Here is a 14,806-nt window from a genome sequence, read left to right as displayed (position 1 = left end):
ATCTTTTCAAATTTCTAAGTGAAGACAATATTTCAAAGCAAATATTCATAAAATATTTAAATCATCCAATTGAGTTGTTTTTCTTAAAACAATAAACTTGATTTCTAACTAATGAAATAATATATATTAACAATAAATAAGATGTTTCTCAATAAACCTAATGTCTAAAACATATATATGCTAAAAAAACTAATGATAAACTAAATGCCATAAATTAAATCTATCTATATTTGATAAATTAAAACTCAATAGATGTCAATCATCATGTCCAAATGTTCCAAAAAGTACCTGTAAAATAAAAAAGTGTTAACATTTTTTTGTTATCATTTTTTACATACAAACAAACTTTAAAAAAAAAAATAGATATATTACCTTATGAGGAGTGATGATTTAATTGTCCTCATTTTTGGGTTGTTGCTTCACTTCATTCTCTTCAACACAATTATTTTGTTGTTGCTGCTGCTGCTGTTCTCCCACTTTAATATTTTCATTACCAATGCGTTGCTCCACTTCATCCAATGCTTGTAAACAAATCATATCATTTTCAATTTCCTCCAACATAACTATCAATGCTCTCATGTCTGGAAAGTCCTTTTTAATTTTTTTATGAATTTCTTGAATAGGCCATGAGGTTGGAAGTGTGTTAACTATAGCATAAACTAATATTGCAATGTGGGGCTAGAAACCTTTTTTCCTAAGCTTATAAAACACTTGCTCTTTATGTAACATATGCTCTCGTACCGTTAAATTTGGAGTCATCTGCGCTTGCTCAAGTTCAATCCATAAAGGATGAACATCACGCTCCTCCTCCATTAAAGCATCCTTTAAGTCTGAGGCATCTTTGATTTCATGCTTTTGAAAAATTGTTTCCTTTACTTCATTCCAGCTCGATGGTAAAAGGTCTAATATTGTTTCCACCAATTTTTTTTCACTTATTTTTTGTCCTAATTTTTGCATTGCTCGACATATTTTGATTTTCCAATCAACAAAATTTTCTACCGGTAAACCCTCTTTATGTGGTACAGTTTCAAATTCATTTATGGCATTTTGCATTGCCAAATGATCACTACGGCCCAAATTTAGAGGAGGCCGCATATTTATCTGCACAATGAATTTAACACATTTAACATACAATTACATAATGTTAGTCAAGTTCGTTTTAATAATAAACCACATTAATTATTATTTGAGTAAAATTTATAATGATTAAAAAAAGAAGGGTACTTAATTATAAAATAAAATAATTGTATGAATTAAACATAGTATATGTACCAACAATTAAATTAAATATGAACATGTAAATTTCAAATGCAACATATGTTTTCATGTATGAAATTACTTATTTTAAACAATCAATATATGAAGAGAAATAATAAAACAATTGTTTCTAGGAAAATGAAACACATTTGAAACTCTTGAACAAAATTATTGATCAATGCCACTAAAAACTTCTATGTAAACTACATTTTTGGTGACATCATCTGGTATGCCTTGTTTATTAATAATCAACACCTTTAAGCCTGATGGGGAGGTGACACATGATAGAGCTACATACAGCTGGCCATGAGAGAAGACTGGATTCGGAAGATAAAGGCCCACATTCTTCAAAGTTTGCCCTTGACTCTTATTTATTGTCATAGCGAATGCCAACTTTATTGGAAATTGCCTTCTTTTCATTGTAAAAGGAGCATGATTTTTGGAAGGTGTTAAAACAATACGTGAAAGTAGTACTTTCTCACCAACTCTAGACCCTGTAATAACTCTAGCTTCAATTACTCGATTTCCCATCTTATCAACAATTAATCGAGTGCCATTGCATAATCCCAAAGATTGGTTGACATTTCTTAGAAGCATTATTGGTGTTCCAACTTTCAACTGCAAACAATGATTTAGAAGTCCTGGTAAATTCAAAGAATGCAAAAGTTTAGGAGGGTTCATGTCTTGAACATTGTTCTCACTTTCTGTTGGACACAATTTATCGGCACTGTTAAAAGTTTTCATCTCTCCAGGAAGCATCGAAAGCATAATAGAATTGATTTCATCAACATCACTATTTTTAGGAGCTAAAATTCCTCGTTCTTTTAAGTACGACATATCCTGATATTTATTTATGAAATCAGGATAGGTGGCATCGATTAACTGGTGCAAATCTCTTTCTCCATTTTTTATAACAAATTTTTCTGGTATATGTATCCAATTAGGTTCATAGCCTTCACTAAATGAGCTTCTCATTATTTTCCCTTCACCAACCAATTTAATCCACTCTGCAAAGTCACATAATTCATGGCGCGTATGATTAGAAATATCTTGTGCTGTAACACGCATATTTCTGGTAAGATGCAAAACTTGACAATTCTCCCAAATTGTTGACTTAGGTAATGAAGCTTCCACTATTTGTTCACGCCCACCTCTAGGTACGACAGGCAATATTTGTCTAAAGTCACCACCAAGCACAAATAGTTTTCCACCAAAAACCCTATCCTCTGAACAATGTTCTGTATTTTTCAATATGTCCCTAAATGTACGATCAACAGCTTCAAAAGCATGACGACTAACCATTGGTGCTTCATCCCATATAATTGACGACGCCTCTTGAATTAACCTTGCCAAATCTGTCCCTTGATTTATTGAACAACATGATGAGTTATCAGGATCAAGTGGAATCTTGAAACGAGAATGGGCAGTTCGTCCCCCGGGTAAGAGCAAAGCTGCAATACCTGATGATGCAACAGAAAGAATGATCTTCTTATCGGATCGAAATTTTGCAATTAAAGTGCTCCATAAATATGTCTTTCCAGTTCCTCCACTGCCATACACAAAAAATAAGCCCCCATGATGAGTGGAATAAGCTTCCATTATGGTGTTAAACACTTTCAATTGGTCATCATTCAATCCCACATATAAAGATTCAAAAGATTGCATTTCTAAAATGCTATCGTAGTTCAATTCCTCCCTTATGAGCCTATTAGTAACCATTTGACCTGATCGATATGATGGCAGTGGCATCGGAGGAAACTCTTTAAGAGACCTTCCATTTTGATTTAGTATGTGCTCAATTTCAAGCAATCCTAAATTTTTCAATTCACATTCTTCAAGACTTATATTGCCATCCCCAATTTGCCTTTGTACCCTATTTTGTAAATCATCAGTAAGGTCAAACCAATGATTCTCCCACAATTCATATGCATTTGTAACCTTAGAAAACATTAGCATTGAGCAAAACATATTTCACAGTTGAGTACCTAATGCCCATGTTGAGGCTTCTGTTAAAGCTGCGTCCCATTCATTATCATCGTCAAGTAAGCCAAGTGCAAGGCATGCAGATTTAAATGTTGGGTGCACAATGCCATTAACGGTTCTAATATCTTCATAAGATTTTGCACCTCGAACCTTGGTAAGCAGCATACGTAAATAATATCGTTCACCAGAATTAGGATGTGCATAATACAATTTACCTATGCATATTTGTTGTTGCCTCATTTTCCAATTCTTCTGTTTCTGGTTCCAAACCCATGAGCTAGGAAACTCTTCATATGTTAATGTATTCGCCTCTACATGATCTCTGTTTGCTTGAAACCACCTCGTAAACATTGTCTCGTGAACCCCCGGCAGATTAATAATTGACGGAATGTTATCTGTGTCTCTAAATAGAATAGATTATTCCCCAGGTAGATGGTACTGCAACCGTTCAACTGAAGGGTATAGCTTTTGCAATTCAAACTCAAATATACGCTAGCAACATTCAATTGCGGAGATATATCGACAATCTAAGTATTGTTTTACCTCATCAGCCTCTTTATACTGACTTTGTCCATCAATGTTAAGTCGATTAACATTATCTTCAATTACAACCGTTGCACGATCAGGACCTTTATGTATGTACTTATATAAGTACTTGATCAATTTACTGTGTGCACAACGCTCAATATTGATATGGGCATCATACAATACAATAAGATCACGGTTGTATGGAATAACCCATCTGTTGTCAATTTCAAATCCATTAACCATGTATTTTTTTCTTTGTATCCCTTCGCCTATAGATAGCAAATCCATTTTCATCAATACTCGTTTCACTGCAAAAATTCTTCAGATAATGTTTTGAACATTTTCCATTCACCATACATGGGGCATTAGGATTAGCACTGCCACAGGGACCATGTATCATGCACCTCATCACTGTTTGAAATGCTAATGGATCTTCATCCTTACCAGGAATTTCAGCACATATTATATCATCAATTTCCTCTGGCGATTTTATCTTGTCATCTGCTGATAATGTCAAGATAATGTGTGAATGCGGTAATCCTCGCTTTTGAAATTCGATGACGTGAATATCTATTCAAGAAAAAATAATATTATTTGTTAACTTTAAACTAAATTTAACAAATCTAATTGGCCAGTTCAAATAAAAACAAACCTGCAATTATTTTGCCAAAGAATTTTCGGTTCTTGAAATATGCCATCAGTTGTTTCAATTTAATTCGAAAAACTCTCGCAAGTATATCCGGTATATCCTCTGTGCGTCGATTTGGAATGCGCGCTACCTCCTGTTGAATTTCTAACCAATTTGGGTTACATGTGAATGTGACAAAAAAGTTAGGAAATCCCATCTTTCGACATATTGCGATCGCATCTTGGTAATGCTGAACCATATTTCGTGGGCCGCCTGTAAAAGATGATGGCAGTATAAATCTCCTACCAATGGTTGATGCATCACTATCACCCGCAGTCACAGCATCTTCTAAACCTCTGTACAAATCAGTCCGCAACACATTCTGTTTATGCCTAATGAAATTTAGTCTATCTTGCTCAATAGCTGCATAACAATCAACAACAAATTGTTGGAACAAACGTCCCCCTTGCAATAGCGTTTTCCCTTCTCCAACTCGAAATTGAAGTCTAAATGCATAAAACTCTCTCATTGACACTCCTTCTCGCTTGTTGTTTGTACCCAGAGTAAAACTTATAGACCTTCTCCATCCATCAGTCCTATAGGGAAAAAGTAATGGATATTGAAGTGGCATGTATGAAGGATGTGTTTCATTAATCCTTTGTAAATGTCCATCTAATTTTCTAACAATTATGTCCCGATTTGTAGTGCTTTCAGACCCATCACCAACAATTAATGCAGCAATTTCAGTTGTAGTGGGTCTAATGTACTGTCTTCCATCCCTCGAACTCAAAATGCGAATATGCAATTCTTGAGCACCATTCTCACGAATCATGTCTCGAGCAGTGCGAAAAATTGAAACATATGGATTGATGACATTCAACATGGACTGTAAACCTTCTAATGTGGACATATCAATTCCCGATGTGCCACCACACCTATTCATAGCATCCATTCTATTGCGAATTTCATGCTCAGTGTCATAAATATAGAGTTGTGCAAATTTAGGCCTTGTTCCAGGTTCCAGTAGTAGAGAACCAATTTTATGAAAATTTGCTCCACTAATACGAAAAACATAGGGACCCCTTCCATCTAACACTAACTGATCAATTTTCCCACCCATGGACGTGAAGGATAATAGGGAGTTATATGTCCTTATGTGTTCCCTGAATCTCACATGAGTAAACTGTTGTTGTAAAAATTCAGGAGTTTCTGGCAATAAAGGCAACATCACTTGTCCACTTTGACAACATAGACTAAATTTTGGTTGACTCAATGGACTATCTCTTACTTTTTCCTCCATCCACATCATTGCTTGACATCTAGAGCATGTTACTGTTCTCCCACCAAAGTTTGAGCGGTCTGAAATTTTTCTCCTTCTAGAACGTGTGGTAAATGTACTACCTGAAATTATTTAGATTTAGATTATAATTATGAATTTCTATTGTCTGTAAGAAATTTGAATAGAGTACATAGTTGGCTAAATGTTTATTACCAGGTGGATGTGCTCTGCTTGAAGTTGGTGGTACAATATTAGGAGCTCGCACTTCTGATCCATTTGTATCTAATTCATTAGATATAGGAATCTGAATTCCAACGTGACTAATATCAGGAGCATTGTCATTATTGCAACTCCATGTTTGTCTAAAAGCACCACGTTGCATTCTTTTGAGTCTCAAGATTGTGATCCTCAAATGTCGATTCTCCTTTTCTATTTTCCGAAGGCGATCCTTTAATGTAGGATCATTACGATCATATCGTGTTAAAAGTAATCTTCTTCTTGCCACCAGTCGTGCCAACTTGGAGGAAAGATATTTTCGATATCGATTTTCATATTCTTTATCAACACCTAATATATAATATAAGATCATATTATTATTTTTGTGATTCTTAAAATATTATTGAAAATGTGAAGGTCTCACTAATAAGATTGTAAGAAAATTTGAAATTTAACATTATTGTGTAGAAGTCAATAGATTACCACTATGACGGGCACTGTTTCGTAATCTTTTTAATCGCAAAACGATGGTTCTCAAACATCGAGCCTCCTTTTCTATATTGAGAAGATGAATCTTCAAGGTTGGATCATTACGATTAGAATGCTGTGTCAAAAGCAGTCTTCTTTTGGCTACCAATCGAGCCATCTTGGACTTAAGTCGTGTTTGATTAATTTCTCGATTAAAAATCATATCCATCCTAAAGAGAGTATTAAGTTGAAGCTTATATAAATCATGCTATTAGTTTATAGTATAGATAATGACTTAAGGATGTGTAACATATGACTTTCTTATAAAAAACATGATAATCTATAATTGTTTGTAGTTAATTTTGCACATTGAAATGGTTAACTCCTACATGATGACATTTACTGTAGAATCCATATAAATAGAATGTATCAAAGATCTAAAATCATGCAAGTTATATATTTATTATATATATATATATATATATATGATAGTCAGTAATTGTTTCTAGTCATATTAAAATCTACTAAAAAAACCCACAAACATGGTAGTCTATAATTGTTTATAGTTAATTTTGCACATCGAAATCATCAACTCCTACATGATAACATTTGATATGAAATTCATAAAAATAACATGTAACCAAAGATCTAAAAATTTGTAATTCAACTTCAAACCTGGAAATATCAAATGGTTAACCAATTGTTGCTGATTTATCTGGAATTTACCTTAAGTTTGCTTGCCTTATTCTTCAATAGAATTCAAACTGGAATACAAAAGATAAAGAATACAAAATCTCAGTAAGTACCGTTATTTGTTGTAAGTACATAAAAAAATTTAAAAATCTATTATACAACATGGATCTACTCAGGAGCTAATGTAACTATTTGTAAAGAAATTATAACACAATAGTTTTGTAGTAAGCAAAGATAATGTAATCAAATTATTGTTATACATGGGGGAAAAAAACACAAAGGAAAAAAAGGATTTATTTTGATTTATTGTTAGATTTTTTTTGAAGATTTTGAAAATTACAAAATAAACACAAAGCGATGTCTTTTTGTGGATGTATATTTTTTTTATTAATTTATTTAATTGAGATTGGGATTTGAAAAATCTAGAAACCCCCTAGATGTTGATTTGTGATTATGAATCAATTTTAAGCAGAATATAACAATCCCAAACAAACAATCAAGACAAAGAGACACAACGATTTAACGTGGAAAAAACCACAATTGGACACCTCCAACTGTGATCAAAAAACCACGGGCAACAGCCACAAGAACAATCCACTAAGAAGATTTAAAGGAATTACACAGGTATACTCTCAATTACCTAGCGAATCCACAACGCCTAATTGAACCAACCTCTATGTGCCTCTTCCAACCCCATCTTCACCTCGGAATTGTCTTTACGATGAGCCACCCCAGAATCCACCAAAGCTTCAGGCTCGAATTCTTCAAAATCCACAACTGAAGAATAACTCTCTCTTTTGTGTATAACCAACAAACCTTTAATGTACTCTCTTTAAATCATGAGTTGAAGACTCAATAAAAACATCAAAGAAAACAAATAAAATATCTCCAGATATAAACCTTAAGATCCAAAAAATAAGATCTGGAGAACTTTTTTCAAATCACTTAGTTTTGGGAGAAAACCAAGTATTTATAGAGAACCAAAAGTAATCCTAGATTGGGAAGAAAACAAACTCCTTGAGAAATCCGGATTCTGAGGCTCGCTCGAGCGAAGATTTGCTGGCTCGAGCGAGGAGTGTATTTTTCATGATTTCTACTAGTGCCTTGGCTCGAGCGACGGATCCTTGGCTCGAGCGAGGAATACACTCTTTCAGGTTTTTGTATGGACGCAATCATTGGCTCGAGCGAGCAAGCCCTAGCTCGAGCGAGAACTCCTTGGCTCGAGCGAGCAACGACGGACATGCAATTTTGAATGCAATTTTGCATTTTGCTTCGGCCGCGAGCTGACCGGGCAGCTCGACCCCTGTAATAATCAGCGAAGTGGCAATCTTGAAAGCATTAACATCACAAACTTCTCTGCATGGTTCGATTCGGGTTTGGATTCGCATCTAATAAACTCATAGCCTCACTGAAATAAAAGTGTGAAAATAAATACATCTGAAAGGAGTTTTGTCAAACGGGGTTGCCAAGAATAAAAACCTAACAATCTCCCCCTTTGGCAATGCCGTGACAAAACACATCTAACAAATAAAATCCTAATCACCCCAACCCATTACATCCAACAAAAACAAACTTCTTTCTCAAGGTCATGATCTGCAAAACAGTCATTAGTGTCACAATCTCCAAAACAACTATTAGTCCCACAAGAGTATATGAAAAAGCAATAGACATATGACACGATTATCTTGAAACATGAGATGGAAAACATGAATAGATGAAAACTAAGACTCATGAAAAATAACTCTCAAACAACAAAAGCAAGATTATAAACCACACAAGCAATGTTATGACGATGTAAATACCATGAACATACAAGAAGGGCAAATAGTGCATAGTAACATGCAAAACATATAGCCAATCTCCCTTACCAAACATAATAAAGTGTTCATGTTAAACAACTCTTGCAATGAGAAACCAAACTTCCTTACCAAGCCAAAACAAGATGAACCAAACTCCCCCTCACTAAAAGCAACCACAAACACTGAAAACAGTGAACAAGAAGAAAACGATAAAAATAATATGGTGGAGCAAGTAAGGAATTTCAGATTAGTACCTTAAAACACATAAGATTATCCAAGAAGCACCATTACAAGAAAACACAATGTGCACAGTCTGTAGAAGATTCCTTATGCAAGAAAGTGATGCACTATGTGAAAAGCATAGATCCCATGATAAAAAGTGTGTGTGTGACTCTTGGAGTTCGACAAACACTAGATTCAATCCTAGTAGTGATATGAAAGTTGGACCTCCGAAAAGAGAATCTAAGCACAACAAAGGAAACTCAAACCACTAGGAATCAAGGGGTATTTGGTGAGTAAAGGCGGAGGCTCCCCCTCAATCAATGAATCTTTTCCCTTTTTTTCTCTTTCTTTCTTTTGTACATTTTTTTCCTTTCTTTCTTTTGCATATTTTGTCTACTTCTCTTTCTTTTTCTTTTTTCTTTTACTTTTTCTTTTGCACAATCATTGGTGGCTGACACGCTCAAGAGTATGGAAACCGAACTAGAGAAGCATGGATATAATAAGGATGGCCTGGTTGGTGACTCTGAGGTAGCCTTTTCCTCATGGCTAGACTGCAAAGAATTAAGGGGAAAGCCGTGGAGGTGCAAAAAGATGGAAGGTGGTTAAGAGACTCAACATCACCCATGATATGCCAGTATAGGTCAATTCCTCTAGAAACGCAAAAGATTACAATGCCGGAAGTCCATAAAAAAATAATCACTAAGGCGGAAGACTCTAAAATTTGCTAATCCAAGAGTGTGTACAGAATGAGACATACTAATCAAAAAACACACACTCCAGAATGAGTAATGACCACAGATAGCACACATATATTAACATGTAATGGATATTCTCATCAAATCCAATATGCACCAAGGACCACTCAAAAATTTCAAGCTTGCAAAACCATACTAAGAAAATCTTTTTGGGATTTTTTTTTTTCTTTTTTTTTTTTCAAGAATAAAGCAAGACAAAAAAAATGAACAAGCACACATGTTTAACACACAAAAACCCAAAAGCTAAAACAAATAAACAAATTAACACAAGTCAAGTTTTCTCACCCAAATCTTTTTGATCTTAACAAAATTAGGTCTAGCGGTCTTGGTAAATGTCGCGGTGTTGTGAACACCCTTATTAATCTTGGTATTCCGCTTAGACATGTAAGGCTGTCTCCTAACCCAAAAAGTATTAAGATTTCTACCCTTTTGAGACACTTTCCCATGCAACTTATAACAATAAGGGCGAATATGACCATGCATACCACAATGATGACAAATAAAAACAGGGTGTACCTTCTTTTCTTTTACCTTACCAACTCTAGGGAGTTTGAGAAGTCTTTCCTCTTGTTGAATCTTTTGTCCTCCCTTTCCTTGAGTTCTTGTATCATAAGATGAGGAGGCACTCTGTTTTTGCTCTTTCTTACCATCAAAGCCAATGCCACTCTTGTCACAACTCATGTGTTGAGACCCAATGATATCCTCCAAAGTCTTTGATCCTTTGTTCCAAAGACCAATGGTAGCCATAGCACACTTGAGCTCTTCCTCTTTCTTGACCATTAGTTCTTCCAAAGCAACTTGTGACATCTCAAGAGATTCAATCTTTTCTTCATACATGGCATGGGTTTGCAGCAGCTCATTCCTCTCTGTCTCACAAGTCAACAGTTTTGCACAAAGAACTTGTCGATCATCAGCTACCTTGATGGCATTAATTCTGGCCTCGGAAATCTCCTCCTTAAGTTTGACATTCTCACTTTCACATGTTTTGAGTTTCTTTGTGAGTTTGTCATTTAATTTGAACAAGTTAAGAGATTCCTTATACAACTTTTCATAAGCTTGCTCAAGCTCTTCATGATCACTCTCCGAGGATTCATCATCAGTGATATTCTCAACTGACATCTTCGGAGAATCTGTTTGTCCTTCAGCTTCGGAAGTCGCCATGAAAGCAAGAAATTGTTTATGTCCCTCTTCGCCTTGGTCTCCATTGTCACTTTCATCTTCATCAGATTCTGATTCATCATCCCAAGTGATAGCGAGGGCTTTCTTCTTCCTCAACCGAGTGGGGCATTCTTGAGCAAAATGGCCAAATCCTTGGCATTCATAGCATTGGAGTCTTTCAGAGTTTCCTTGTATCTTTCCTTTCTCCTTCTTGGCTATAGAATTAATTTTGAGTTTATCTTTGCCTTTAGATTTATGAGAATGAGTAGATTCCAAAAGATTAGGATTCTTTTTCAAAAAAGATTTTTTAAATTGTTTAACAAAAGCAGCCGTAATCTTGGAATCTATATCACAATCCTCATCAGAACCCTCTCTAACTTTATGAGCACCACTAAAAGCAATATCTTTTTGTTTCGTTTTGAAATTCCTGTGTGCCTCATAAGTTTGGAGATTTCCAACCAACTGATCCAGCTTGAGGTTGTCAACATCTTGAGCCTCCTCAATAGCCATAACTTTTGGTTGGAACCGATCGGGCAAGGATCTCAAAATTTTTCCCACAACTTTGGATTCTGGAATTTTTTCACCTAAATTGAAGCTGGAATTTACAATGTCACTCAACTTCGCATAAAATTCATCAAAGGTCTCACTATCTTTCATTGAAAGGTTTTCGAAACTAGATGTGAGCCTTTGAAGTTTTGAACGTTTCACAGAAGGAGTGCCCTCATGAATAGTTTGTAAGATATTCCAAGCCTCTTTTGCGACTTCACAATTGCAAATACGACTAAATTCTTCAGGTGTGACAGCGCAAAAGAGAGAATTGATAGCTTTACTATTCCAGCTACAATTTTGGTAATCAGTTGTGTCCCACTTATCAATTGGTTTGTGGATTGTAACTCCATCAACGGTAATTGTTGGTTCAGTCCACCCATTCATGACGGATTGCCAAACTTTTTCATCAATAGATTTTAAAAAAGATCTCATCCGAGCTTTCCAAAAAGAATAATTGGATCCGTCAAGTAAGGGTGGTCGAACCATAGAATTTCCTTCACGAATTGTATCCATTATCACAAATCAAACAAGATCTCGTTCTTAAAAGAATTTTTTTTTTTTTTTAAAAAAAAAAAAAATAGAACGACCTGCTCTGATACCAATTGAAAAATCTAGAAACCCCCTAGATGTTGATTTGTGATTATGAATCAATTTTAAGCAGAATATAACAATCCCAAACAAACAATCAAGACAAAGAGACACAACGATTTAACGTGGAAAAAACCACAATTGGACACCTCCAACTGTGATCAAAAAACCACGGGCAACAGCCACAAGAACAATCCACTAAGAAGATTTAAAGGAATTACACAGGTATACTCTCAATTACCTAGCGAATCCACAACGCCTAATTGAACCAACCTCTATGTGCCTCTTCCAACCCCATCTTCACCTCGGAATTGTCTTTACGATGAGCCACCCCGGAATCCACTAAAGCTTCAGGCTCGAATTCTTCAAAATCCACAACTGAAGAATAACTCTCTCTTTTGTGTATAACCAACAAACCTTTAATGTACTCTCTTTAAATCATGAGTTGAAGACTCAATAAAAACATCAAAGAAAACAAATAAAATATCTCCAGATATAAACCTTAAGATCCAAAAAATAAGATCTGGAGAACTTTTTTCAAATCACTTAGTTTTGGGAGAAAACCAAGTATTTATAGAGAACCAAAAGTAATCCTAGATTGGGAAGAAAACAAACTCCTTGAGAAATCCGGATTCTGAGGCTCGCTCGAGCGAAGATTTGCTGGCTCGAGCGAGGAGTGTATTTTTCATGATTTCTACTAGTGCCTTGGCTCGAGCGACGGATCCTTGGCTCGAGCGAGGAATACACTCTTTCAGGTTTTTGTATGGACGCAATCCTTGGCTCGAGCGAGCAAGCCCTAGCTCGAGCGAGAACTCCTTGGCTCGAGCGAGCAACGACGGACATGCAATTTTGAATGCAATTTTGCATTTTGCTTCGGCCGCGAGCTGACCGGGCAGCTCGACCCCTGTAATAATCAGCGAAGTGGCAATCTTGAAAGCATTAACATCACAAACTTCTCTGCATGGTTCGATTCGGGTTTGGATTCGCATCTAATAAACTCATAGCCTCACTGAAATAAAAGTGTGAAAATAAATACATCTGAAAGGAGTTTTGTCAAACGGGGTTGCCAAGAATAAAAACCTAACAGGATTTATTTAATTGATTTAAGTTATAGATATTACTAAATTTTATGTGATAGACATCTGATTCAGTGAATTGTGAGTGTTGGATATGCATGAGTATATTGTAGGAATAAAAATTATGGGTTTCTTTTTCTTTTCTTTTTTTAAAAATAACGCGATAGACATTGAATATTTTTAGTTTGTATATATGTTTTTAATTTATTTAAGTTACAGATATTTGAGCTCTTTTTTTTAAATAACGTGATAAACATTGAAAAAAATAGTTCATAAAGACAAAATAGATTAAAATAATTAATAAAGATTTTTTTTACATCTAATTCATAATCTTTTTTTTTTCTCCCTCATAACTCAAATCAACTATAAAAATTAAAAAAATTAAAAAATTCAACTATCATTTCAAACATAAATTTTTTAATCAAATTAAAATAATTAAAAAATTAACTAAAATAATTTATTCCCAAAAAAAATACTGGGTGTTTTTTGACTTTAATATTAGGCAGAAAATTTAGGGGGTGTGGTTTTGGTAAAAGCATCCAGTTGTGCCGGTTGCGTGCCGGTTGCTGACGTGACTGTAAAATAACCTAACGTGTGGCACCAACTCTAGCCTTGCATTACAGCGGATCCCCTCCTCAGCCTTTGCGTCTCTAGAGGTTAAAAGCTGATTTTTTTTTTTTTTTTTGAAAAAATGCGAATAAAATTGAGGTGTTGTGATTTTAAAAAAAAAAAGTTCAAAAATTAATAAATTGGTTTTTAATTTAGGAGTGATTTGAAAAGTTCATTAAAAATTAATTTTTTCATTTTTTTGATTTTTTTATATTTTTATGTGTAAAAAATATAAAAAAAATTAATTAAAAGTTAAAAGCTAATTTTAACTAACTTCTCAAAATCCTCGTTAATTACCAAAAACGTCTATCAGTCTCTTAACCCACCGTCCCGCCAACCCCTCTCTCCATCGTCAGCCTTACCTCTACCGTGCATTGAGCTCCCAACGAACTCTCTCCCATCTCCCTCGCCGGTCCGATTAACCGGCTTATCCATAATTGCTTTTGTAATTTTTAAATATAGTTTAAGAGGGGCATTCAGCAGAATAAAAATCAAACAAATCAAACCAGAACCCATAAATAGTCCAGTTAGACAGAAAATAAACAGAGAGGTGGGGACAATTTTCTATATATATATATATATATATGGACAATATCGTATTTACACAGAGAGTAAGAAGACAGAGAATGGGTTGCAAAAACCATTGAATTCACAAATTTTCTTGCTATGTGGCTCTACACCAACATTCACACAGTTATTCCATTTAAATGGATATGAAAAGAAACATTAGAAAAACAGATATGAAACGAAAAACAGAGACATGTTCAGAGCAAAAGGAAAAAAAAAATAGAGACATGTTCAAAGCAAAAGAAAAAAAAAAATAGAGACATGCACACTAAAGTAGCCAGCTTTTGTATAATCTTCCAATTTCCTTGCAATTCTCTCAATAAATATATATATATATATATCCTTGTGAACTGTATATAAGAAAAAAAAGTAACAAATTTGTTTGGATAGTTATTCCATTTAAACGGATATGAAAAGAAACATTAGAAAAA

At 34.7% G+C, this 14,806-nt stretch overlaps 1 protein-coding gene across 1 annotated transcript; it reads right to left on the bottom strand.

Annotated features, from left to right (window-relative positions):
* Positions 1 to 390: 390 nt before the first annotated feature.
* LOC114283303 (uncharacterized) lies at positions 391 to 6,537 on the bottom strand. Its single transcript, XM_082918664.1, has 9 exons — positions 6,375 to 6,537; positions 5,889 to 6,242; positions 4,421 to 5,797; positions 4,173 to 4,338; positions 3,784 to 3,982; positions 3,243 to 3,390; positions 1,465 to 3,068; positions 742 to 1,101; positions 391 to 591 (listed from the first exon to the last, which is right to left on the bottom strand). Exons 1-9 carry the CDS (start codon positions 6,535 to 6,537, stop codon positions 391 to 393), a joined length of 4,572 nt encoding a protein of 1,523 aa, XP_082774790.1.
* Between the last annotated feature and the right edge of the window lie 8,269 nt (positions 6,538 to 14,806).

The sequence above is a fragment of the Camellia sinensis genome, chromosome 3 (genome assembly GCF_055761805.1).
Source record: "Camellia sinensis isolate YWXY chromosome 3, ASM5576180v1, whole genome shotgun sequence".
Taxonomy (NCBI): domain Eukaryota; kingdom Viridiplantae; phylum Streptophyta; class Magnoliopsida; order Ericales; family Theaceae; genus Camellia; species Camellia sinensis.
Note: the sequence above shows the minus strand (reverse complement) of the source record. Positions and strands in the feature narration are given on the sequence as shown.